The 26,377-nt window shown below is 36.0% G+C and overlaps 1 protein-coding gene and 1 long non-coding RNA gene across 37 annotated transcripts in view; one reads left to right on the top strand and one right to left on the bottom strand.

Moving 5' to 3' along the window:
* TTLL5 (tubulin tyrosine ligase like 5) overlaps window positions 1–26,377 on the bottom strand; it is a 269,627-nt gene that overhangs the window by 174,848 nt on the left and 68,402 nt on the right. For 32 of the 36 annotated variants that reach the window (XR_013386548.1, XR_013386547.1, XR_013386549.1 and 29 more), the window contains 5 exons: window positions 20,267–20,380; window positions 19,898–19,989; window positions 12,800–12,862; window positions 7,317–7,355; window positions 298–455 (listed from right to left, as the gene is read on the bottom strand). Coding sequence is in view for 26 of the 36 variants with exons in the window: in XM_077910067.1 (XP_077766193.1) it covers window positions 298–455; window positions 7,317–7,355; window positions 12,800–12,862; window positions 19,898–19,989; window positions 20,267–20,380 (466 nt within the window). In the remaining 10 variants the exon portion in view is untranslated. The remainder of the gene's footprint in view (window positions 1–297; window positions 456–7,316; window positions 7,356–12,799; window positions 12,863–19,897; window positions 19,990–20,266; window positions 20,381–26,377) is intronic. The other 4 variants (XM_077910053.1, XM_077910051.1, XM_077910055.1 and 1 more) reach the window with 2 other exon arrangements.
* Window positions 20,881–26,377, top strand: part of LOC144320931 (uncharacterized) — a 34,073-nt gene continuing 28,576 nt past the window's right edge. Inside the window, exon 1 of the long non-coding RNA XR_013386551.1 lies at window positions 20,881–21,197. This is a non-coding gene — a long non-coding RNA (uncharacterized LOC144320931). The remainder of the gene's footprint in view (window positions 21,198–26,377) is intronic.

Below are 26,377 nucleotides of genomic sequence, written 5' to 3'. Positions count from 1 at the left end.
ACATTTAAGTATCTTTAAATGTCCAGTATTTCTAGGGTATCAGATAGTTAAATGATGCTGAAGTAAGAGCAAAAGCCAAAATGTGTGTGCTTCAGTTATCCTTCAGTACAAATATTACAGAATGGAAGGTTTAAAAACTTACAATCTTTTTGAAATTCAGTTTCTGAGAAAAAGACTACACAAAAAATTAAGTGTATGTGATCAGGAAGGTTCTGATTCCTTAAGCATTAATTAAGAAGCTAATTAAACTGGCAAGACCTGAACAGTGCAGTTTGGTGTAAGCTCACCAGCAGGTACCTGGGTATTTTGGCCTCATTGCCCTCAATCTGCCACTCCGTCGTCGACGTTTTCGCACCTCCAAAGACAGGAGCTTCCTCTCATACAGGGCAGCATGCAGTTTGGCCTTTGAATTCATACTCTCTACCTTCAATTCTGGTGCTCCATCAGCCGCTAGTCTATGGGAAAAAAAATATATGTATATATGGTAGGCACAGCTTTCAGAAAGTTATCTCCTTTATTCCAAGGCTAAGCCTGACAGAAGTCTGAACAACGACAGGCTGGGTATGGTACTTCTAGAGAATTCTAAAAGGTTTAGAAAAATAAATAGGAAAACTGGAATCTACATTAAAACTGCAGTATGGCCTGTCTGAATTTGTTAAATATTCTGAACAAAAATATATCTGAAGACAGTGCTTAAGTGTTTTTACATATTCAGTCAGACTGGCTGACTATTCACTGCAGAGCCCATAAAGTGCTACCCAATGCCTTATACTTAGGGAGGACTGAGAGACACTGGCAACACTTTAATTCTTAAGCTGGGTGGTGGCTAGAGGTGTTTGTTTTGTTATTCATTATAATTTATTCAGACTTACCCAAATATTCTTCTAATGTATACACTACTGAATAAATACAGATTTAGCAGAGGTTGAGACGAGGGGAAGAATGGCTGATACCTATGAATGTGGTAGCACAGAGCTAAGACTTACTAGGGAAATGTCTTAGTAAAGTTACCCAGGCCCTGAGACACCCCACATCTCAAGAGTTCCAATAACAGGAACTCATCTCTTAGAATCTACTTAGTTACAGGAGGAGGTGAGGGGAGTTGGCAGGGCCTCTCCAGATGTTGAATACAGGTCAGGAGTGAGAGAGGCACAGACAAGGGAGGGTAGCAGATGTTGGACAAAGCCAAGTTCAATCAGGTTGTGAATGGGAAATGGGATGGGAAGGGGATGGCACAGCTACATTAGGCATCAGTCAAAGTACGATAAATCCTAAGTTAGGAAGTGACTGGTATCAGGTCCAATCCAAATAAACACCAGGCAAAGTATCACACAGGCAGAGGTAAGTAACTAGGTCAGCAAAGAAAGAGAGGGATCTTGGCTACTGGGTCAGAAAAGAAGTATCCATGTCAGTATCTGAAAGCAGGCAGCTGACTCTATATACTCAAGAACTCAAGATCTAACTGCTTGGCTCTGAATTCTCTCAGAGAAGTAAACTCCCTAGAACTCAAAGCATATTCCTTTGAGGTGAAGGAATCATCCTCATTTCACTAGGAGTTTTCAATCTCTGACAATAATGGAAAGGCTGTCTTTTGATCTTTGTAGGAGTTTTAGGGATTTCTGAGTAGATAAACTGGACAGTAAATCTTCTAGAAACTCTCTCTAGAGCAGGAAATTGGGCCAAGAATAGGAATGGTCCTGACACATGGGAGCAGGAACCAGAAGCAAATTAATAAACTTTAAAAATAGTTCAAACCCAGCTTACCATAGTCCCAACAACTGAACACTGCACCCCACACACACAGTTGTGAAAATATTTTTTTAACCAATTAAATAAAAAAGAAACAAATCTAACATCTTAAAATAACAATTGTGAACTTTTAAATTTTTTATATTTTATTTATATTCAATTTGCCAGCATATAACACCCAGTGCTCATCTCATCATGTGCCCTCCTTAATGCCTATTACCCAGTTACCCCATAACCCTAACCACCTCCTCTTCCACAGTCCTTTGTTTATTTCCCAGAGTTAGGAGTCTCTCATGGGTTGTCTTCCTCTAATAATTGTGGACTTTGGAGAAACTTCCTCTAATAATTGTGAACTTCTGAGAAACCCTGAATAAATAAATAAATAAATAAATAAATAAATAAATAAATAAATAAATAAATAAATAAATAAATTCTAGTAGTACAAGGGATATAGGTAGGGAATGATGGAGAAAGTATGAATCTGATAAACAGAATTATGGTTCTATGAAGGTAAGGACCATGCTTGTCTTGTCGACCACTGGATCAGAGAGATGCTGATCCAGTGGTCACCACACAGCTGACAAACCATAAATATTTTTGAATAAAATTTCCTATAAGTTGCAATACCTTTTAGTGATATCTACCTCATTTTATTATCAAAATATTTAGACAAACAGAAAAGTTCTCAAAATTGTATAGCAGACATCCATGTACCCATAGCCTAGTTTCTACAATGAATATATTGCTATATTTTTTCAGCACATATATCCACCCATTCCTTCTTCTATGCATCCATAAATCCATCTAATTTTTAAAGCATTTCAAAGTTACACCAGATGTCAGTACACTTTGTCCCTAAATGCTTTAACATGCATATTGTTGAATCCCTAGAATTGAGTATTTGTTTTATAGGGCTTTTGGTGTTTGGGTTTTTTGTTTTTGTTTGGTTTGGTTTGATTTTTGGTGAGCTAAACACTACATACAATAATACACAAATATTAAGTGCCCATTGATGAGGTTTTGTTTTAAAGATTTTATTTATGAGAGAGAGAGAGAGAGAGAGAGAGAGGCAGAGACACAGGCAGAGGGAGAAACAGGCTCCATGCAGGGAGCCTGATGTGGGACTCAATTCCGGGTCTTCAGGATCAGGCCCTGGACTGAAGGCGGCGCTAAACCGCTGAGCCACCCAGGCTGCCCCCATTGATGAGTTTTGACAAACACCTAGAACTATATAATCTGAACTCTAAAGTTACTACCTCCTCAGAAAGTTCTTATGCCCCTTCCCAGTCAATTCCTCCTTCACATTCCTAAAGAGGACTACTGTCTTAATTTTTTCATCACATATTGGTCTGTTCTAGAACTTCATAAAAATGGAATTATACAGCATGAACTGTTCTAAGTCTCCTTTCATTCTGCATGTTTTTGAGATTCATCCATGTTGTATGTACCCATATGTATGCCTTTTTATTGCTGAGGATTAGCCCACTCTGTGAATAATCCACAGTTCACCTACTTTCCGGTTATTGGACCCCCCCCACCCCCGCCCGCCAGGTTGTTTCCGGTTTTGGAATATTATGATTAAGGCTGCTTTGAACATTTTTGTACAAGTCGTTTTGTGGTTATGTTTTTCATTCCTTCTGGGTAGAGATATCAGCATGGAGCTTTTGAGGCTAACAAACTGGCACACTCCTTCTAAAGTACAAGTTTATGTTGCCAATGACAACTTATCAGAGTTCCATTAGCTCCATACCCTCACCATCTGATGCTATTGGTCATTTCTGTTTTTTTCCCCAGCTTTACTGAGCTGTAACTTACAAATAAAATGATACGGTATTTAAAGAGTACAGCACGATGATATAATTTTAGCTATTCTGCTGGATGTTTATTTAGAGAGGGTATTTCATGATTTTAATTTGCAATTCTCTGATAACTAGTGTTGTTAAGTACATTTTCAACAGTATATTGGCTACTCACACACCATCTCTTGGTAGTATCTGTTCAAATATTTCACCTATTTGTAAAAGGGTTGATCAATTGTCTTCTAATTATTCAGTTGTAGGAGTTCATTATATTTCCTAGATACCAGTCCTTTGATGAATATCTTGACTTAGTCCATGGCTTGCTTAGTCCCTTTCCTAACAGTATGTGATGATAGGCAAAAGTTTTTAATTTTGAGGAAATCTAGCTTATTATTTTTTCCTTTTTGGGTATTGCTTTCTGTGTCATGTCTAAAAACTTTTGTCAAGCCTAAAGTCACAGAGATATTTTCCTAGATTTTCCTCAAGAAGTTTTATAATAATAGCTTTTAAGCTTTTATGTTTATGACTATGAATCATCTCTAATTTTTCTGAGAGATAGAGGTTGAGGTTCATTTTTAAAAGCACAATATTCAGTTCCAGCCCTATTTGTTAAAAAGAGTTTCCTTTCAGGGCGCCTTGATGGCTCAACTGATTGAGCCTCTGACTCTTGATTTCAGCTCAGGTCATGATCTCAGGGTCGTGAGATTCAGCTCAGTGTTGGGCTCCATGCTGGGCTTGGAGCCTGCTTAATATTCTCTCTCTCCCTCTGCCCCTCCTTCACCCCTCCCCTGCCCCTGCTCTCTCTAAAAACAAAAACAAAAAATCAAAAAGAACAATAAACATTTGCAATAGCTTAAGTATAATCATCTCCCCCCCCCCAAAAAAAAAAGTTTCCTTTCCCCAATGGACTTTGGGCTCTTTGATTAAAGTCAAATGACCATATAAATATAGACGTATTTCTGGCCTCTATTCTATTCCACTGACCAACCTGCCACAGTTTTGCTTATTATAGTATTAAAGTATTTCTTTAAGTCAGGTACCCTGTCTTTTTCAAGATTACTTTAGATATTCTAAGTCCTTTGTATTTCCACGTTAAAAAAAAATTTTTTTACATCAGTTTCCGCTGGTGGTGAAAAAAATACAGTCAATTTCTACCAACAAATCTACTAGAATAATGATTGGGATTGCACCAGATCTTTAGATCAACTTGGAGTGAATGGACAGTTTTTTGCAATATTAAATTTTCTAATCCATGCACATATCTCCCCACTTACTTGGGGCTTCATTTCTTTCAGTAATATTAATTAGTAAACTTTTACTGTATAGGTAATGAACATAGTTTGTAGTATTTATTTGTCCCTGAGAATTTCATATTTTTAAATGCTACCATAAACAAAATTTTAAATTTCATTTGTAAATTATTTACTGCTAGTATATTAAAATACCATAGATTTTAGTCTATTGACCTTGTATCCTTGCTAAATGCACTTATGTGTTCTTGTAACTATTCTGTAGAGGCTTTAGGATTTCCTATTAACCAGATCATGTCATCTAAGACTAAAGAAATTTGTTTTCTTCCTTTCCAATCTATATGCCTTTTCTCCCCTCCTCTCAACCCCTTGCTTTATTGTACCGCTTGAGACGATCTCTACTATAAAGTGAATGCAAATGGCAAACGTGGACATCTTGCCATATTACTAATAATAGAAGGATTATTTTTGCCATTAAGTAGGATATTAGCAACAGATTTTTCATAGAAGTCCTTTACAGATGAAGAAATTCTCTTCTGTTCCTGATTTGCTTTTTCTCATAAATGTGTTGATTTTCATCAGATGCTTTTTTTTTTTTTTTTTGCATATAATGAAATGATCATCTGGTTTTCTCCTTTATATATGGTTAATTATATTGACTAATTTTCAAATGCTAAACCAACTTTGTACTACTAAGAAAAACCTCCCTTAGTCATATGTATTTCCCTTTTTCTTTGCCGCCTTCAGCCCAGGGCCTAATCCTAGAGATCCAGGATGGAGTCCCACATTGGGCCCCCTGCATGGATGGAGCCTGCTTCTCCCTCTGCCTGTGTCTCTGCCTCTCTCTGTGTGTGTCTCTCATGAATAAATAAATAAAATCTCTTTAAAAAAATATATTCCTTGAACGTCCTTTTTATGTCTGTAGGATCTATAAATTATTTCCCTCTTTCCTATCTGATATTGGTCACTAGTGTTCTGTTTTTTTACTAGTTCAGTCTATGTAAGAGTTTATCAATTCTGCTATCTTATCAGGGGACAATTTTAGATTTTATTGGCTTTCTTTATTGTTTGTCTCTTATTTAATTGATTCCTCCCCTTTACTATTTCCTTTCTTCTATTTATATTGGGTTACTCTTCTTTATCTAGTTTCATAAAATGGAACATTAGATCAGTGATTTAGTCTTGTTTTCTAACATAAGCATTTCAAAAGCTATAAATTTCTCCCCAAACACTCCTTTAGCTGCATCCCACACATTTTAATGTTACATTTTTATTATTATTCAGTTAAAATACTTTCCAATTTCCCTCATGATTCCTTCCTTGATCCATGGATTACTTTGAAATGTATGAATTTCCAAATACTGGGAGATTTTTCTATAACTGCTTTCTAATTCTACTGTGGTCAAAGACCATACTGTTTATGATTGTAATCTTTTTCAGTGTATTAGGATGTATTTCATGCCAATAGCGCACGGTCTGTCATATGCTAACTTTCATTTGCTTATACCTTTATGCCACCAAAAATTTCTTGATGGTTATATAAAATGAGTGCCAAAAATGAAGGCCAGAACCCACTGACATTTAAATATTCTTATCATTTAAGTTTTTTCTTTTGTTTCATTTTTTTTCTAATTGTCAAGTTAATAGTGATATACTCTAGGAAGCATATTCTTTGACTAAAAATTGGAGGAAACTTATAAATAACTGTGACTTTCATTTGGAAGCAAGTTACAAACTGGACTTCCCCCAGTTTTCCCGTAATTAAATGGCAATCACGTTTTCTTTCTTTAAAGAAAAATTAGATTTATGCTTCAAGGGGTTTTGATCAGAAACTAGGTTTATCTTTGTTAATCCTTAAATGTAAAACTAAAAGCCTGATATAGGATGTCTCTTTCTTACTGTTGCCATTTTGTTTTCTAAAGAGGCACAGGATAAAGGGGGATATATTTAAGGTTTCAAACCAGGGGTGGTTTAAGAATTTTTGTTGGGGTTGTAGTCTTCAATTGAGCAAGGTCACCCCAGCCCTTCCTCTAAGATCTTTCTCTCCACCAGAATGAAGAGTGACAGGTATTCTGCATACTTTCAGTTCTGTGACAAACTGGAAGCAGTTCTGCTCAGTCCCCTAAGGCACAGAGTTAAATGCCCTAGGGATATCAAGGCCAACCATAACCACTCTTTGACTTTAACATGACAGAACTTTTAAAATCTCATCTGTACTCATTTGACTCTAACATGACAGCAGTTTTAAAATCTCATTTATACTCTAGTGTCTCTTACATAGCCAAATAAGAACACTATTAGTATCAGTTGAAATGATATACCTATAGTTATAAAAAAGTAAATCCCAATTTTAGTTTGTAAAAAGTTGCCCTGGAATAGTGTTTCAATAGAAACTTTTATGTTACTATTCAAGCTGAGCCAAACCAAAAAATGGTTACACAAAATATCATGCTTAGCCTCTGCATGGTCACACACTGTGCACATGGAAAGAATTTCTCAACTTGTAAAAATCAGTTACCGTGTTCTTCCTGTCAATAAGCTTCTTCTTGGGTTTCCCCTACAGAAGTAGAAAGGACAACTGGGTTAGAGGACTGCTCAGATATTCTCTCCTGAGTTCATACGTGCACACACACACTCCTGATAACATGGAACTATGCCAGGGAAGGCAGCTTTGGGGAGAATCAGAGAGATGTACTGAGAAAAGAACAGAATCCCCAAAGCATGTGGGAAGAGCAATAAAAAAACAAAGGGGAAACGACAGATGAATTCCAGAAAAGAAGCATAAAAACTACTTGCATTGTCTATTAGTCACAAATCAAATCATACTTATTCTTTACAACCACCATGCGAAGGAGATTATGATTAGGCCCATTTATTAAAAAAAAAAAAAAAAACAATAGGATAAGATCCTTTTGTGACATGCTCAAGGCAGGAGCTCAGTGAGCTCAAATGTGAACCCCGGGGCTAGGTCTCAGACTCCAGTGCTCTTCTTTACACTTTCACTAAAGGAAATCAATCTCAGTTCTCATGGGGTTCAAAAAGGATGCTCAGGAGAAATAGATTTTTCACAGTTAAAAAAAATCCCTTAAAAAAAAAAAAAAAAGAGATGTTCTCCATAGTGTCTGAACTAGAGTAGAGTTGGGTTCTCACCACAGGAAGTGAATGCCATTTATGTTTAAAATAGCTTTTGTTTTTCTTTTGAAATTTTTTCCTCATTCAATTTCCTTTCATTTAACACACACACTCTTTATTTCATTTCCTCAGTTTTACTTGTATTCATTTGTGAATGTGTATATTTAGCTTAGTACACTTTTATTATTGTGTAGATTCAAGTATATATCAACACAGACAAGATACTGAATAATTCCACGACCATAAGGATCCTTTGTGTCATTCTTTTATAACCACACACCTCTCACCTAACCCCTGGATCCCTTTAATCTGTTCTCCATTTTAAAACTTTATCATTTAAAATTTGTCATTTAAAAATTTCAAAAATGTTATAAAAAGAGATAGATGCCATCAATATCAAGATTTTCTATTTACAGAAAATCAAGCAAAGAGTAGGTCTTCAACAAAATGCTTTGTCTTTCCTGTGTCTTCTACTCATGCCAATGTCCTAATATTGTCACCTTACCATCAGAAAGTCTCAAGATGATTTTTACCTTTTGCATCAGATAATAGTTTGTTCCAGTAATATGCAATCATGGTTTCACATTACAATCACAGGCAGTTTTTAAGAAGTACCAATATGCTTCAGCCTGGGGATGGGGCCAGGGCATAAAAAGGGTTTATAAAATCTCCAAGTGTTACTAATACGTAGCCAGGGTTAAAATTACCATCATACTGTAAGATAGTAGGTAAGATACTATTTGCCAGGCAGGGTGGCAGGTTGGGGGATGAGTGGGAGAGGGCAAGAAAGGCAGACAAAATTAACCTCAAAAAAAAAAAAAAAAAAAAAAAACCAATTAGGAAATTAGTTTAAAACTAATTCTGGCAATAATACAACAGGATTTTTGAGAGGAAAAACAATACAGATTGAAGAGAACAAACTTAATAGAAGATGTTAGGGCTTGCAACAAATACAATTTCATTTTTTCAGTGCATGTTTGTGTGTGTGTATGCCTACCATCTGGTACATTCTAGATACTGACAAAGACAAGGATGAACATAACAAAATACTACTCTCAAAAGCCAACTTGTATAGTAGACAGGCTTGTACGTAAATAAGCAATTAGTATACAATGCAGGAATCTGAATCAGTCTAAGGGATCAGAAGGGCTGGGTAAGAGGATGAAGGACAGAGCCAGTAGAATTTAGGGATGGACTGAAGGCTATTCCTTGGGATGGCAAGTATGCAAGAAGGAGGAGGCATGAAAGACCAAGCTGACACAGAGAGATTGGCCATGGGTTGATGTGGAAAAGTAGAGATTAGGCTAAAAAGGTAAACAAGAGTAAATCATAAGGGTCTTTCTTTACTAAACATGGAAATTCATGTTTTTAGAACGCTTTATAATCAGTTGTTCCTGGGGCCTGAAGAAAGAATTCAGGGAGTATACCAATGTGGATGGAAAAAAAAATAATCTTCCAAATGAAATTTAGCATTTCCTTCATATACATGTAGGAAATTCTCTGCAGCAGTGTTCATATGATCTTATTACCAAAAAATAATAATACCTTTTTTTCATATTACTTTAGAGATGTTACAGGTTATCTCCAAATCTTGGCAACATGTATCATGCTTTCATGATTATTAGACCTGCTGATGGTCTTGTTTATTGAATTGTTAATAAAGAAACACATATTACTACATCTCAAATCTCCTTGTTGTTACACTCGCCCTAAGAGAATGCTTCCTAATTTTGGTGATAGTTCCCAAATTGCCTGTTCCACTTCCTTCTCCCTCAGGGGAAGCCCAAGGACCGAAAGATTGAGCCTCAAACATAAGTCCATGTCAGTCCAGATTGTCACAGCCTGTGAGAAAAATCATGCAAATTACCTATCCTCAGCAAATGGTCCATTACTTATAAAAATGACAATCAAAGATCACCAAATATATGAGGAAACATAGTAATATAAACCAGCAAGAATGAAATGAATAAAAAAAAAAAAGAATAAAAAAAAAAAAGAATAAAAAAAAAAAAAAGAATGAAATGAATAGAACTAATCTAGAAGAATTAAATATAATGCAAGAAACAGAAAGGAACTTTCAACAAACTAAAACAGTCAAAGAGATGTGAAAAAACATTTATGATACTGTGATTTATAGCAAGAAATATATATTTGGGGGGCACCTGGGTGGCTGAGTCGGTTGAGCATCTGACTCTTGATTTTGGCTCAGGTCATGATCTCACATGAGACAGAGTCAGGAGTAGGGCTCTGGGTTCCACAAGGAGTCTGCTTGAAATTCTCTCTCTCCCTCCCACCTGCCCCTCCCCACCCATGCACACTCTCTAAAACAAATAAATATATCTTGCGGGGAATAAAAAGGAATTTAAAGAAATACGTATTTGGTCTTCAGCCCCCACCTCTCACAAAGAGGACCTAAAACCTCTGGAACTTCCTAAGTGATGAGCACGGTGAATGTGTCTTTGGTTATGACAATGCAGTAGCTTTGGGAATGCCCTGGATCACTGTCAGGATGCAGACTGATGACCAGAGGAACTGACCATGTGATCAGAGGGTTGGACCTTTCAATTCCTCACCCCACACACACCCCGCTGACCTCTAGGAAATGGAGTGGGCCTGGAGATGGGAGTTCAATCACCAATGGCCAATGATTTAACCAATGGTGCCTATGTAATGATGCCTCCATAAAAACGCAAAAGGAGAGCTTCCAGCCTGGTGAACATGTGGAGATCTGGGAGAGACTGGCATGCCGGAGAGGGCACGGAAGCTCTGCACCCTCTCCCCATACCTTGCCCTACGTGTCTCTTCCAACTCACTATTCCTGAATTATATCCTTTTATATAAACCAGTGATCTAGAAAGTGAAACGTTTCTTGGGAGTTTTGTGAGCCACTCTAGCAAATTAATCAAATGGAAGGAAGGAAGGAGAGAGTTGTAGGAACCTCTGATTTACAGCCAGACAGTCAGAAGTACAGGTAACCACCTGGACTTGCAACTGGTGTCTGAATTAAAGCCCAAGGAGCAGGTTGTTCAAAACCCCAATCTGTAGCTGGTCAGTCAGAAGCACAAGTGACAATGTGGCCTTGTAACTGGTGTCCAAAGTCAGGTAAAGGCAGAGAAAGTGGGGAATGACAGTCCTGTAGGACTGAACCATTAAACTATGGAATCAGATGCTAATCTCTGGGCAGATAGTGTCAGAACTGAGCTGAATTCTCAGGTGCAAATGGGGTACGTGGTGCTGTGGGGGAACCTGCCTACCACATGGGAAATAGTACTGAAAACATTTTAATATTATAGCCATAAAGTCTAAACCCTGTCAGAAATCAAAAATAGTTCTTGGATATTAAAAACATACTTAACAAAGTTAAAAAGGTAAACTGAACAACCCTCTCCTATGCTGGTACAGAATAACACAATAGAGAGGGCTGCAGATCAATTTAAAATTTTAGAAGAAAAAGTTCAAACCTCCTAGAATTTAAAGCTAAGAAACAATGAGATAAAAAAAAAAAAAGTAGAAAACAAACAACATGGACCATATAGCAAAAGATCCAAAATTCATCTAACAGAAGTTCCAAAAGGAGAGGAAGGAGAGTATAAGGGGAATATTTCCCACAGATGGAAGACTTAAATCTTCAGACTGAAACGACTCACCCACTGCAAAACCAAAAGAATGAAAAGTAACCCACTAGAACAGATCTTGGTAAAATACCTGAACTCTAAAGAAAAAGGAGGCCTGTAAAAGGCTGGTAAGGGAGGAGAGAAAAAAAACAGGTTATATAGAGAAAACTGAGCTTCTATGTCTTCTAAGTGAATCTGAAGGTCTCTTTCACTAGAAGCTATGCAGTGTAATTAATTACTTCACCAATGGTTATAACTACAAATGTAAGAGGGAAATGGCAAATCCCATATCTTTCCTGATAATAGGTCATGAAATTGTAAGAAATGGCTAAAATCTGAGTATCTGTTTTAAGCATTCTACAAAAAAAGCACATATACCCTGAAAATAATATAAATTTCCCTAAATAACTAAGGTTCCTCATTTTGATAGTGATTACTAAACTATAGGTCAAGACAATTACAGCTTAGGGGCAACAAAACTATGTGGGACTAAGTAGTGCCTGATTGCTGTGCTAACTGAATTCCAATGTCCACTTTCCATCACTTCACCCTATCTTCCCTTGCACTGAAATCTCAATAGTTTCATTTTTTACAATTCCTAGTGTATTTATTTTGTGAATTACCACCCTGTTCTTCCTTTCCTAATCTGATCATTCTAATTTCTTCTAGCCTAGAAAAACAGATGATTGTGTCTGTTAAAACTGTGTCTAACGTAAAAAGGCACCAAGTACAGGTCTTCCTTTACTTGAAGGATAAAGTTTAGGGCATCTGTTAAGATTGTTTGAAGATCTTTATGGTTTGGGACACCTGGGTGGCTCAGTGGTTGAGCATCTGCCTTTGGATCAGGGCATGATCCTGGAGTCATGGGATCGAGTCCCACATTGGGCTCCCTGCATGGAGCCTGCTTCTTCCTCTGCCTATGTCTCTGCCTCTCTCTCTGTGTCTCTCATGAATAAATAAATAAAAATCTTTTTAAAAATAGAAAAAATAAAATGTGAGTAGCAGCAAAAAAAAAATCTTTATGGTTTAATTTGTGGCCTCTGAAAACACTACTAAGTGCTGGGAATTAATGAACTCAGGAACAATGAGGTATTATATTGTGTTTTCTGCAAGGCCCTTTCTATCAGAGATTTCATGAAAGATATATATTCTTTTTAATAAAGCCTCTTTCTTTCTTTTGTATATACTTTCTCCTTATCACATAATCTAGTGATCTTACAAGATTAGCAAATTTTTAAGATTGGCAAATCCCCACCTGTCCTGGAAGAGACGTGTTGCCAGCATATAGTTCATGGAGGTCTTGTGTTCGAGGTAGGACCTGAAAGACAAAGAATGAAACTGGCTATTTCTTACATTTGGCTGAAAGGAGAATATATGGAAATAAAGCCATGAATCAAGCACAGAAGTGACAGTTACTTAAATACGGTTTCTAAAGAAATGCATGGTTCTCTACAGTGGCAAAGGAAGATAAAGTTGCTTAAATTAAAATTATAAAATACCAGAGACAAAATAAATGAAATACCAGAGACAAAATACCAGAGACAAAATAAAATGAAAACAATAAATGGAGGAGCTAATTTAGAATGCAAAAAGAACGAAATGGTGGGATTTCTTAGATTAATGAAAAGTGACACACTAAATTCAGAAAATAAAACTGGAAGGTAAAAACAAAGGCACCATCAAAAATCAAATATAACTAAGAGATCAAATGAAGCTGGGAATGGGGAGACGCATAAAGGGCATGAAAAAGTAGACAGAAGATGTTTTCAATCATGCTTTTTCTCAAGAGCTCCTTGATGCTTACATAGGAGGCATACTCTTTCTCTTCCAAGCCTTCAAAAGTTGAATAAGCTATACCACCAATTCTTTTATACTTTCTCCTGACAGTTCCTCAACAGTGATCCCGCCTTACAGCCAGACAAGCCCTCTGAAAAATCATCCGACACCACACTTCCCACTGATCCTTTTGCCTTGGTCTGGATACCTCCTCATACCCTCTCCACTTAGCCATGATCTACATTTCAAGAAGCAGCTCAAGTCCATTGTGCTGTACAAAGCATTACCTGATCTGATGACTCCAAGACTAGAGAAGCGCTCTTATCTGAACTACATTAGCCTTTACTAATGCCCGAGGAGGGACCTGTCATACACTCTTATAGAGGAAATCTTTCCTTCTTGGAAAGCATCATGATACAGGAGGAAAAAAGTCCGATCCAGAGTCAAAATACCTGAATCAATTCCCCCTGTGTGGTCATGGACAAGTCATATTACCTTACTGAGCCAGTACTTTCCATATCATTAAAATGGGAATAAGAATAATGTGCATGAAGTACATTATAATTATGAAGAGCCATACAAATGTGATATTTTTATTATATGTATAAATAATTTCTCCATAATCCCACTATTTTCTCTCATAATCCCACTAGTAACTCTAATGCATGAAGTACATTATAATTACAAAGAGCCATACAAATGTGATATTTTTATTATATGTATAAATAATTTCTCCATAATCCCACTATGGGCATAATCCCATCTAATATTGGTTTTATATTCCAAAGCATAGTGCTAGACATTAGCTGATAATATGTACATTGCAGTAAAAAGGCATATTTGTTAGTAGATAAATACATCTTCCCTACTCTATATGAAGGCAGGTCAATTAGTTTAATATTCTTGGTCTTGCTCTGCCTCTTTTCTCAGAGACCCCAGGAGAAATGGAGTGACTTACCACATTATGTAATTTAGGAAGAATAAACAGAAACGCATCAACGAGCAGCTTCCTTTTTTCTCTTGGGAGACAATCTCCCCTCCTCCTAGGACCCCTCTGCTGGTCCTAGAGGGTCAGGTGCTCTTTCCACATAGCTCAGTCTAACCTTGCCTACAAATGAGCATGTAAATCTGCCCATATCAGAAGTTCAACCAAAAGTGTGTTTGCTTGTAGACAGATATAATCAAGTGTCCCAATCTAGACTTTATCAGTAAAGAAGGAGATATTTTGGTCTCAATCTCTCTTAGTCTTTGTCTCATTTCTCCACTGGTTCAGAACCCAACAAGTAAAACCAAACCAACCATTTACTGGACTTGGTAAGAGACTCCAATATTACCTGTAAATGGTTCCTTAGAAAAGGAACTTAAATTAAGGTACTGCCTCTTGAAATACTCAAGAGTAGAGGTTTCTATTCTCATTAATTAAAAGATATGTTTTCTAGCAATTGTAAATATTTAAATTCTCCAAAACATATCAAAAGAAAATCCACGCAAGGGATCCCTGGGTGGCGCAGTGGTTTGGCGCCTGCCTTTGGCCCAGGGCACGATCCTGGAGACCCGGGATCGAATTCCACGTCGGGCTCCCGGTGCATGGAGCCTGCTTCTCCCTCTGCCTGTGTCTCTGTCTCTCTCTCTCTGTGTGACTATCATAAATAAATAAAAATTAAAAAAAAAAAAAAAAAGAAAATCCACGTAATATCTTTTTGTTGTGTTCCTAGGTCTTTGTTCCTAGGTCTATCTACATTGATAGAATATTCTGTAAGATGAAAGGAAGATTTCTCTATGAACAGCATGATTTTCAAAACAAAAACAAACAAACATAAAATGGGTATTTTCTTTTATTCCTCTAAGTTCTAGCTCTATACTTAGAACCACTAATACCCCAACTAGGTCAAAAGCCAATCACCAGAGGAAGAGAAATGTGTTACCTATAAATAAGCACAAAAATTCTCAACCTTACTGTAATCAGAGAAAAAGCATCACAAGGGACTCTGAGTCTTTGGATAAATACAAACCTGCTCAGGCATAGGGTAAATGTCCACAAGGCTGGGCAAAGAGCGAATGTTAAAGAGAAAGTGTAAGCTGAATACTTTCCAGAATTCATCAAGAGCTATAAGTTGATTGATTCCCACCAGCCAGAATGGAGAAATCTCATTGAATATGGAGCTCATTTAACAGATATCTCCAAATAGTCTTTAATAGTAAAACTTCCCTAGATCTAAACACAAAGCTACCCTAGACAAACCATAAATGTCTTTAAATGAACTGAGTGATGTACAGAATTGTTGAATCACTACATTGTACACCTGAAACTAATAAAACTGATGTTAATTACACTGAATTTTTAAAAATGTTTTTAAATGAGCCTGAAAAAGCTTAGCCTGATCTACAAGTAACCGTCAGACCAAAAAAACCTTCTAAAGCATTTAAAGACAATAAAACCCACTCAGCAACATATTTATAATGTCCAGCATCCAAATTTTTAAAAATCACTATACATGTGAAGAAAAAAATAGAAACAAGAGGAAACAGACTCAGAAATGACAGAGAAAACAGAATAAACAGAATAACAAAAATTTTACAATGATTATTATTATATTATAATTATATTATATATATTATATATATTATAAATTATAATAATATTAATTATTATTATTGTATTATATGTGCAAGAATCTAAAAAATCATGATAATAATGGGAAAAAAACAAAAAGAAGATATAAAGAGAAACAGTGGAATTCTAAAGTTGGAAAATAAAGTATCTGAAAATGAACATTTCACTGGATGGAATTAATAGAAAATTGACATTGTAGGCAAAAAGATGAATGAATTTAGAAATAGAGGACCAGAAAACTATCCAAAATAAAGAAATAAAAAGAGTCTAAAAAAAATTATCAGGCCAGACCTGTAGTATCAACCAATTTAATATGTAACCAGAGTCCCAAAAGGAAAAAGGAGAGGATGGAAATAGAAAAAAATGGCCAAAAGTTTTCTAAATTTTATGAAAACTATAAGCTCACATACCAAGAAACTCAACAAATCCCAAGTAGAAGAAACATGAAGAAAATGACACCAAGGTAAACTGTCATAAACATATGTCATAAACATATCATAAACTGTTGAAAATGAGTCATAAAGAAATCTTAAAAGCAAGCTAAGGAAGAAAAGACATTATGCACAGAAAAATAAAAATAAGAATTATCGTATGCTTCTTGTCAGAAAAATGCAAGCCAAAAGATAATGGAAGAACATTTTTCAAGTGCTAGGAAAAAAGGAATATCCAAAATATACAAAAAACTCTCACAACTTAATTACAAGAAAACAAATAACCTCATTTAAAAATGGGCAAAATATTTGATCATCAAAGACACACAAACAGCAAATAAGCACATGAAAAGATGCTCAACATAGTCATTAGGGAAATGGAAATTAAACTGTATGTAATTTCACTACAGACCCCCTAAGGAGCTAAAATTAAATTGACTATATCAATTGTTGGTGAAGATGTGGAAGAATTAGAACTCTCACACACTTATTATAGGAATGTAAAATGGTACAACCACTCTAGAAAACTGTGTGGCAATTTCTTAAAAAGTTAAACATATACAACAATATGATCCAGTCATTCTACAAGCAGGTATTTACCCAAGAGAAATGAAAGCGCATGTCCATACAAAACTTTGTATATAAATGTTCAAAGAAGCTTTATTTATAATAACCAAAAACTAGAAATTACCAAAATGTCCATCAACAGATGAATAAGCAAATTCTGGCATATGCCTATAATAGAAAAAGGAATTAAACCACTGATACATGATACAGTATGTATCTAAAATCCAAAAACAATTTTGCCTAGTAAAAAAAGACCCAACAAATAAGAGAACCTGTTGAATTTTATTATATGCAATGCTATGAAATGCAGATTAAACTTTTTAACAGAAAGCAGATCATAGCTGTCTGGGGACAGGGACAGGAAAGGAAGGGTTGGGAGGTGCAGGAGAGAGGAATTACAAAGAGGCACAAGAAAACTTTTGGAGATTATGGATCTGTTCATTATGTTGACTGTGTGGTAGTTTCACAGACATATACCTATGTTAAAACTTACCAAATTATACACTTTAAATATATAAAGTTTATAACAAGCTGTTTAAAAAATAACATTTATAATACCATTCAAAAGCATGAAATACTAAGTGATGAATAAAAAAAAAAAAACACATTCAAGACCTTTACAGTGAAAATTATAAAACGTTGCTAAGAAAAATTAAAGAAGACATAAATAAGTGCACTTGTCGTAATGAACACCGGGTGGTGTATGGAACTGTTGAATCACCGTATTATACACCTGAAACCAATATAACACTGTATGTTAACTAACTGGAATTAAAATACATAAAAAGTCATTTAAAAAAGGCAACTTAAATAAATGGAGAGAGAGATCGTATTCATGGATTGGAAAATTCAATACTGTTAAAATGTCCACTGTCCCAAAATTAATCTATATATTCAATGCAATCCCAATCAAACGCCAGCAGACTTCTGTGTAAATTGATAAGGAAATTCTAAAATGTCTTAGGAAATACAAAGGACACCAAATAGCTAAAATACTTAAAGAAAAAAAAGTTGGAAGACTCATATTACCTAATTTTAAGACTTAGTATAAAGCTACAGTAATTGAGACAGATTTATCAGTGAAACTAAATAAAGCCCAAAGATAGACTCACACATACATTTGAACTAATTTTCAACAAAGATAATCCAATAGGGTAATTTCAACAAATGGTGCAAAATAAATGTACATCATATGAAAAGAAATGAGCCTCAACCCTGCCTCACACCATACACAAAAATTAAATCAATACTATCTCAGACTTAAACATAAAAGCTAAAGTTGTAAAACTTTTAGAAGAAAAGATAAAAGAAAAAACTTTATGACGTTGGGATTGGCAAAAATTTCTTAGATAGGAAACACAAAATGCATAAATCTTTTTGATGTTTGGTCAATTGGACTTCATTGAAATTTAAAACTTCTTTAAAAGTCACTGTTATAGAAATGAAAAAACACCTGGGGTGCCTGGGTGGCTCAGTCCATTAAGCGTCCAACTTCAGGTCATGGTCTTGGGGTCCTGGGATCAAGCTCTGCTGTGAGTAAGGCTCTGCATTCACAGGGGAGTCTCCTCCCCAGCCTCTTTCCTCTTCTGCCCCTCCCCCCACTTGTGAGTGCATGTGCTCATTCTTTTCTCCCTCTCAAATAAATAAAATCTTAAAAAGAAATGAAAAAGCTAGCCACAGACTTGGAGAAAATATTCACAATATAAATATCTGAGAAAAACCTTGTATCAAGAGTTCTTTACAGGTAAAAAAAAAAAAAAATAGAGTCCTTTAGAACACAATAACAAAAAAATAAAAATCCTAAATTTAAAATAAAAAAAAGAAGATACACAAATAGCCAATAGCACATGAATGCCTAATATCATTATCCATTAGAGAAAAGCAAATTAAAACTACAGAGATATACTCACACCCACTGGAATACCTAAAATTAAAAAACCTGACAATACCAAGTGTTGACAAAGATGAGGAGCAACTAGAACTCTCATATGCTCTTGGTAAAATGTAAAATGGTACTATACTTTCCCCACATCAGATGATCCTCCTATTCTACTCCTAGGTACTTATCTAAGAGAAATGAAATCATATATTCACATAGTGACTTATACATGAATGTTCCTAGCAGCTTTTTACATAACAGTCTCAAACCGGACACAACCCAAATGTTCCACAACAGTTGAATGGATAAACAAATTGTGATATATGAATTCATATTCATATGAACGAATATATTCATATGAACGCTTATTCATTCATATGAATTGGTATACAATAATAATAAAGAATGAACTAATGCTTCGCACAACATAGATAGATCTCAAAAACATTATGCCAAACAAAGAGAATCCAAACACCAAAGTATACACTGGATGATTCTATTTATACAAGATTCTAGATAAACTATAAAGACATAAAGCAGATCAGCAGGTGTATGAGGCTCAGGGTAATGAGGGTAATTGACTGCAAAGGGGCAGAAGGGGACTTCTGAAGGTGACAGAAATAGTCTTTATTTTGATTATAATGATGGTGGTAGTTAAACTGGTGCTTATATTTGTCAAAACTCATCACCAAACTCCACATTTAAAATGGATGCATTTATTGCACATAAACTAGATCTCAATGATGATTAAATATAAACAATATATCATTGAGGCACCATGTAGATGATCAAACAATTTATTTTCAAATCAAGGTAATGATGACCACAAAATTTTTTAAATGTCTAATTCTGGGTTAGCAGGCTATTAAGAAGGAGGTAGGGGATTTTTTTTTTAAAGGGAGGAATAATGCACAGGTAGATTAAATTACTGTTTTTTGCTCTTGGGTTGTATAATACTCACGCCACTCTAAATAAATACACAAGACAGACAAGCATGGAAAGCAATGACAATACTATGTCATGATTAACCCAATTCTGTGGACCTGAGGCACATATTTAGAAAAAAAAGAAAGGTAGTCACCTCACCCATATATTTCCCATGTCTCTGATGTGGGGAATATGCGAATAAATCCACCTCTCCGATCATTTTCTTCCTTCACTCTCCGCAAAACTTTGATCTATATAGAGTAAGAGAAAATCAAGTAAGTACCCATTTTGAAAACAGTAATCCATGTGGTTATAGGGCAGAGGAAGAGAGTGATGACCAACGAATACGAAAGCATGAAGAGAGAAATTAATTCCATTTAAGATGCTGTTTTCTGAAAAGAAATTTCTCCCATCTTGAATCTTTTTCTTTTCAAAATAAGATAGGAGTTGGTCATGAACATTAGGTATCACTAATTTTCACTGAACCCTGTGTTAGCCCACAAAGTACTGAAATGGAGTGATCTTTACCTCCTCCATTGATAGACCAAGCACAGAACCACCTAACTTCCCCGGCACCTTCTCTTGGGCTGAGCCCACAAGGTTTTTCATTTCCGCATCACTGGCAGAGAGTGGACGGGAACGCTAAGGAGAAGGAAAAACAGAAACAAAATGTTTTCACCATCTTTCTTCATTTCTCTCAATTCTGTCCCTCCTCAACATCATCATCTTTCCTAATATGGATAACCTCAACTCCAAAGCCCATTTTCTGTAATTACTCTCTCAGCCTGAAACCCTGGGAAATAAATGAAAGCTAGTAGACTAAAAGGAAGAAGAGAAAATGGAAGAGAAGGAAAAACACTATGGGCTGAGGGGAAAACAAGCAGAAAAACAAGAACGATGTCCACAAGACGTTCTCATCCAGTATTTATTCCTAATCCTGGTTTTAAAGGACATCTGACATTTTCAAAGATATAGAAGAAATTTAAAAATAACTGCCATGTAAGATTAAATGTGTATTTATTTCAGTAAATAATAATATCCTTTTCAGCAGTGGGGAAGGAGAGTTAGGAGGGGAGACCTAAGACAGAAAACCAAGGAACAATCTATTATGTCACAATTGAAAATCAGTCCCTGAGTTGTTTTAGAATTCCTGTATAGGGGCAGGGACTGGGAATTGAGGTAAGAGTCATCAGTGACACAGAAAAAAGCTGTGACCAAAAGTAACACTGTAACTGCTGGACTTTGAGAGACCTTGATCAAAGACCACTGCCCGACTGCCCTGGGAACTTCAAGGAGTCAGCCAAATGGGCCATGCTGCTCGCAGTCTTCTGAATGATGATCACAAAGGTCATCTAGAACAAATGTCTTAAGTGATTTTGAGGTTATGTGAGCAGAAAAATATAATGGTAACAAAGGAAGTCAGGTGGTATGAAGCGTGAACACACTATTCTTGAAAGAGGTAAAGTGACTAATAGAAGAAGACAAATCTATCTGTCAATGGGCAGAGTAAGCAATAACTCAAGAAATGTGCAAGCAAATTCTCTTTCTAAATTCCTAGAAGTAACTTTTTTTTTTTCCTAGAAGTAACTTTGATGAGAGAAAAGTATTCCTATTGTCAGGAACTACTGTTTATTTTTCTCTTTCGGTAGACTATGTGTGGAAAAGCTTTTCATCTCAGCAATACTCACTGTTACAGATTGAATGTTTGTGCCCTCTCCCAAATTCATATGCTGCAGCCCTAACTTCCGATTTGATGGTATTTGGACATGGGGCTTTGGGAGGTGATTAGGATTAAATGAGGTCATGAGGATAAGACTTGGTCTGATGAGATTAATGTCCCTAAAAGAAGAGGCCTCAGAGAGTTTGTACTCTCTCCCTCTGCCCAATTATGTACAAAGAGGTCATGTGAGCACAGAGTAAGATGGCAGTCATCTACAGGCCAAGAGTAGAGACCTCACAATGAAGCCTGCCTTGCTGGCACGTGGGTCTTGGGACTTCCCAGCCTCCACAACAGTGAGAAATAAGTTTCTGTGGTTTAAATTGACCAAGTCTGTGGTTGGTTATGGTAGCCCCAAGCAGACTAATAATATACACCTATACACATCATGAATGCTTTTACCTTTGACACAAGGAAGACCAACACATACTAATCTTCAAAGCTAATGTGGGAGTTATAAAAGATAAATTTCCTGATAGGCAACTCCATGATGAGATACCTTTAGTTTTTCAGGTCCTTTTTCAAGACCTAATTTTCATCTTGTGGAATAGCTCTGAGATGGAACAATATTCTTGGCTTCCAGTGACTGAGATTATAATGATGTTGCAACCTTCCTCTACTAATCAACAGATATAACCAACATGTAAAGGCAGGGACTTTCACTTGTTTACCTTTTCCTGTGGTATCTTCAGCACCCAGAACAGTACTTGGCATGGAGCAGATCAATTAATATTTGAGGAACAAATAAATAAATGAATGAATGTGCTGACATGCAGATTAATCATGGTTAGAACTGAACTTTGCAGAAGATTTGGGGATGGGGGCAGAATTTAATTCCCTTCCAATCTCTGGGAATGCATTAAACAGTACACGGTGGGATGAGAGGGGAACCAAGGGGAAAGTTTAAAGATTCACAAAGGCAATCATTTAGGTAATATAATCTTTTCAAAAACTTTTTGAAGTATGAATGCTTATTTAGTAATAATTTACTAAAGCTAAAATATTAACTGGATGCTTTGAGGACTTTTCTCATTTCACACACTACTTATCATTGGCTAAAAATACTTTATTTCACATGTGATGACATGGCTCTGATCAAAAAGCTACTGGCAGTCAAGTGCCTTATCCAAGGTCAAGTTGCCTTATCATCACACTATTTAAGAATACCTTAAAGTCCTCTGAAATTATTTGAGAGTTGGAAGTAAGTACTCATTAAATGATATAATAGAAATAAAGATTAAGCATTTTAGAATAGAAAAACTGTTATTTAAAAATGTTGATAAACTAAAATCTGTATTAAAAGTTAATAATAAAAATATTTTAGGAAACAGTTATTAGCTATTAGAATAGTTTTAGGAAATGCATGACTGGGGTGTCTGGGGGGCACAGTCAGTTAGTTAATTGTCCGACTCTTGGTTTTGGCTCGGGTCGTGATCTCAGGGTCATGAGATTGAACCCTGTATCAGGCTCTGTGCTTGCTCAACATGGAGTCTCCTTGAGATTTTTCTCTACCTCTCTCTTTGTCCCTCCACTCTTGCTCACGCTCTCTCTTTCTCTATAATAAAATAAATAGATCTTTAAAAAATAAAGAAATGCATGGTCATATTTATAAGAACATGGATCAGGTCACTATTGAATAACACCTAATTGGTACCCTCAATTTTTGTTTTTAAAATCTTTTTTTGCTTTTTGTTTTTTGTCTTTTGTTTTTCCTGTTCATTTTCTCATCTGTTTTTATTATTGGATTTTGTTTATTTTTCTTTTTGATCTTTTTGTCTTTTTTCTTTTTCAAGACCTAATTTTCATCTTGTGGAATTGCTCTGAGATGGAACAATATTCCTGGCTTCCAGTGACTGAGATTACAATGATGTTGTAACCTTCCTCTACTAATCTAAATCTGCTCCTGAATGTAAATGGCATAAATGGGCACCCTCAAAATTGTCTTTCCTCTTTGTCATTTTCAAAGAGTTGTTCTCCCATACATGTTCACAAACCCTCCTTTGTTATGCACAGCTCAGAGTTCAAACTCTAGTTACTTACGTATGTATGTGAGCTGTCTAGATGAGGCATTGTGGGATGCAGGAGGTGTTCCTGCCTGGGACCTTTGGGAGGTTTGCAAATGGAAGGGGCTGAGGAGTAACGGTGTTTGTTAGGTGAATGCTCTAGTTATGAACTCTCATAAGCTGATGGTTTTACTCTTGTTACTGCCATAAATACCACCAGGCTGCAAAGAAAAAGGTCAATGCTACTCTAAGAGGGAAAAAAGGTGGAAAAGGTGGCTAGAAACTCCTTTTATCTCTTCACCTATTTATCTCAAGTTAAACTATTAAAAAGGCTGAGAGGACGAGAGATATGAAAAGTTGTAGTTACTGAAGTCTACGTATCTCAAATGCCTCTCTAAAACCCACCCAGGGCTCCTATGTCTTCGGGGAAGCTGCTGGAAAATATCAGACTAGAAAGTCAGAAGTGTTCTGCCAATCTCAGCTTTTCAATAAATTTGAGATTACAGAGAATTTTCTTTTTTTTTTTAAGGGATTGAGATCCTTTTTTTTTTTTTTAATTTTTATTTATTTATGATAGGCACACAGTGAGAGAGAGAGAGGCCGAGACACAGGCAGAGGGAGAAGCAGGCTCCATGCACCAGGAGCCTGACGTGGGATTCGATCCCGGGTCTCCAGGATCATGCCCTGGGCCAAAGGCAGGCGCTAAACCGCTGCGCCACCCAGGGATCCCGAGAATTTTCTTTATCAGCATAATATCTGCTATACTGGTCTATAGAGACATGTCTACCCAGGTACAAAAGAGCATTACTGTCTCAGACCACTGGTTGAATCCTACCAACATTTGTTAATGAAATGAATTACTAAGAAATGTGGCCTGAATTATAGACACAAATGAGAGAAAAGGTGGAGAAAAGGGGCGGGGGGGGGGGGGGGGGGGGCGCGGGCAGAGAAAAGATAGCAAAGAAAAAAGAAAGGAGATAGAAATGCTTATGAGTGCCAAGAAGACATACCTGGAGATTAAAAGCAGAGTAAAAATAAATAAATAAAAAGGAATCAGACTGATTTGGAAGGCCATCAGGACTGCAAAAAACAGAACAAAACACTCCAAGTGCAAGCCATTCTGTGGTTTTGACCCTGTGCATATCAGCACTGCTACATTCTCTGGGTGGTGGGTAGAATGAATCCACATATTCCAGGGGACTGAATGAATGCACTAAGAAAATGAAGCTCTTCTGAATTTAGAGAGAACCAATGGCTCTGTTTAGAGAGGCTAGACAGCACAGGATTTTAACTACGAAGTGCATGGAGAGATGTTAAACTGCCCCATTACTGCCTAGGTCAGTATTCTGCTGTGCAATCAACATGCATCAAAGATGTAAGATTATCATTAGTAGAGCTTATGATTTAGAAATATACCCAGAGAAGAAACCTTCACACATCTAACCTTTATTGCTAGGGAAGAACTGACTGAGAATGTGAAATCATTGAGAGGAACAACCTGTCTCCGCTAAAAGTAGTGAAAAACAGATGTTGAATCAGAAAAATAATTCTCAGCCTAAAGAAAGCTACCAGGTACCAGCAACGAGAAGAAGTGAACAAAACACAGAATATGAAAAAGGCGAGGTATCATAAAGGATACCATAACTGAGGGAAAACAAGAATAAAACCTGTTTGACAGAGAACACATATGAGGAATAAAAATGTCCTAATGCAGTTTTACAGAGTTCTGTGTTAGAAACAAATGAACTAGAAATAGCTCAATTTGTATGTAACACATCTTGCCACCTAGAAAATAAAAGGTAAAATCAAGTTTAAAAAGGAAAATGATTAATGCCAACAAATGAAATAAAAGGAACAAAAAGAACCACGTAAGAATAAAATCTGGGTGGGAAGTAAACAAAAAGTGGCTAATAGAGAAGGTCCAAAGTAACTGATAACTGGAAGTATACTTTGAAATCAGAGGAGGAAAAAAAAAGGTAAGTAAGTAGACTTGTGTTACAGTTAAAAAAAGATATGCAACATCTGGAAATTTGGAATAAACAGAAGTCAGCAGGTCTGAAAGACATGCATCTTGTTATTAAGGGAACTGGCTTTAAAAACAAAACAAAACAACTTACCAAAATGACTTACAATTATGTTTGAAAAATCATGAAGAACTGAGGAGGTACCAGAGGATTAAAAAAAAAACAAATGAGGTACCAATCTTCAAAAATGTAAGAAGTGTGCTTCGGATGATTACCGCCTGGTAAGTCTAACTTGAATCCCTAGTAAAATAATGGAACAAATATTAAAATAAAAAAAAATCTAAATATTTAGAGTTTCATGGACTCATGAAGAATAAGTATGGAGACTGTTTTATTTATTTTAAAACAGGTTTTAAAATGTTTATTCTTAGGACAAAACTACTAAAAGGGGAGAATAGAGCAAATACACGGTCTTTGGGTTTTACAAAAGCATTTGTACAAATTTCATATAATTTTTATTCTAGATTATATTTCTAACTGGGGCTTACCATCATAACATAATGAATAAAAAGTACCACCAAGTAAAAAGAGTTAAAAGATGTAGGAGAAACAGCAGTGAATCAAGTGAGAAGTGATTTTCAGAATGGGTATTGACTGAGTATTACTTGGAATCCTCACTGATGTCTGGAAGGATGGATAAATAAAAAGATAAAGTAATTTATTCGCATCTGTGGATGACAGCAAATGTGAAAAGAATGGCTATAGGTAAGAATATCAAGAAAACACCCAATACTAGCTTCAAATGGTCTGTAAAAGGAAAATCAACAGGACTCAAAAGTGTGAAGGGGACTATGTAACTATGTGTCCAGAACAATCCCAAATATTTTACCTATGCTTTATTGCTTCTTTTACACCATACCTCCATGTATCCTCATTTAACTGACGTGGGTAGGAA

Source organism: Canis aureus, chromosome 9 (assembly GCF_053574225.1).
Source record: "Canis aureus isolate CA01 chromosome 9, VMU_Caureus_v.1.0, whole genome shotgun sequence".
In the NCBI taxonomy this organism is placed as follows: domain Eukaryota; kingdom Metazoa; phylum Chordata; class Mammalia; order Carnivora; family Canidae; genus Canis; species Canis aureus.
This window is presented reverse-complemented; position numbering and strand designations above follow the sequence as displayed.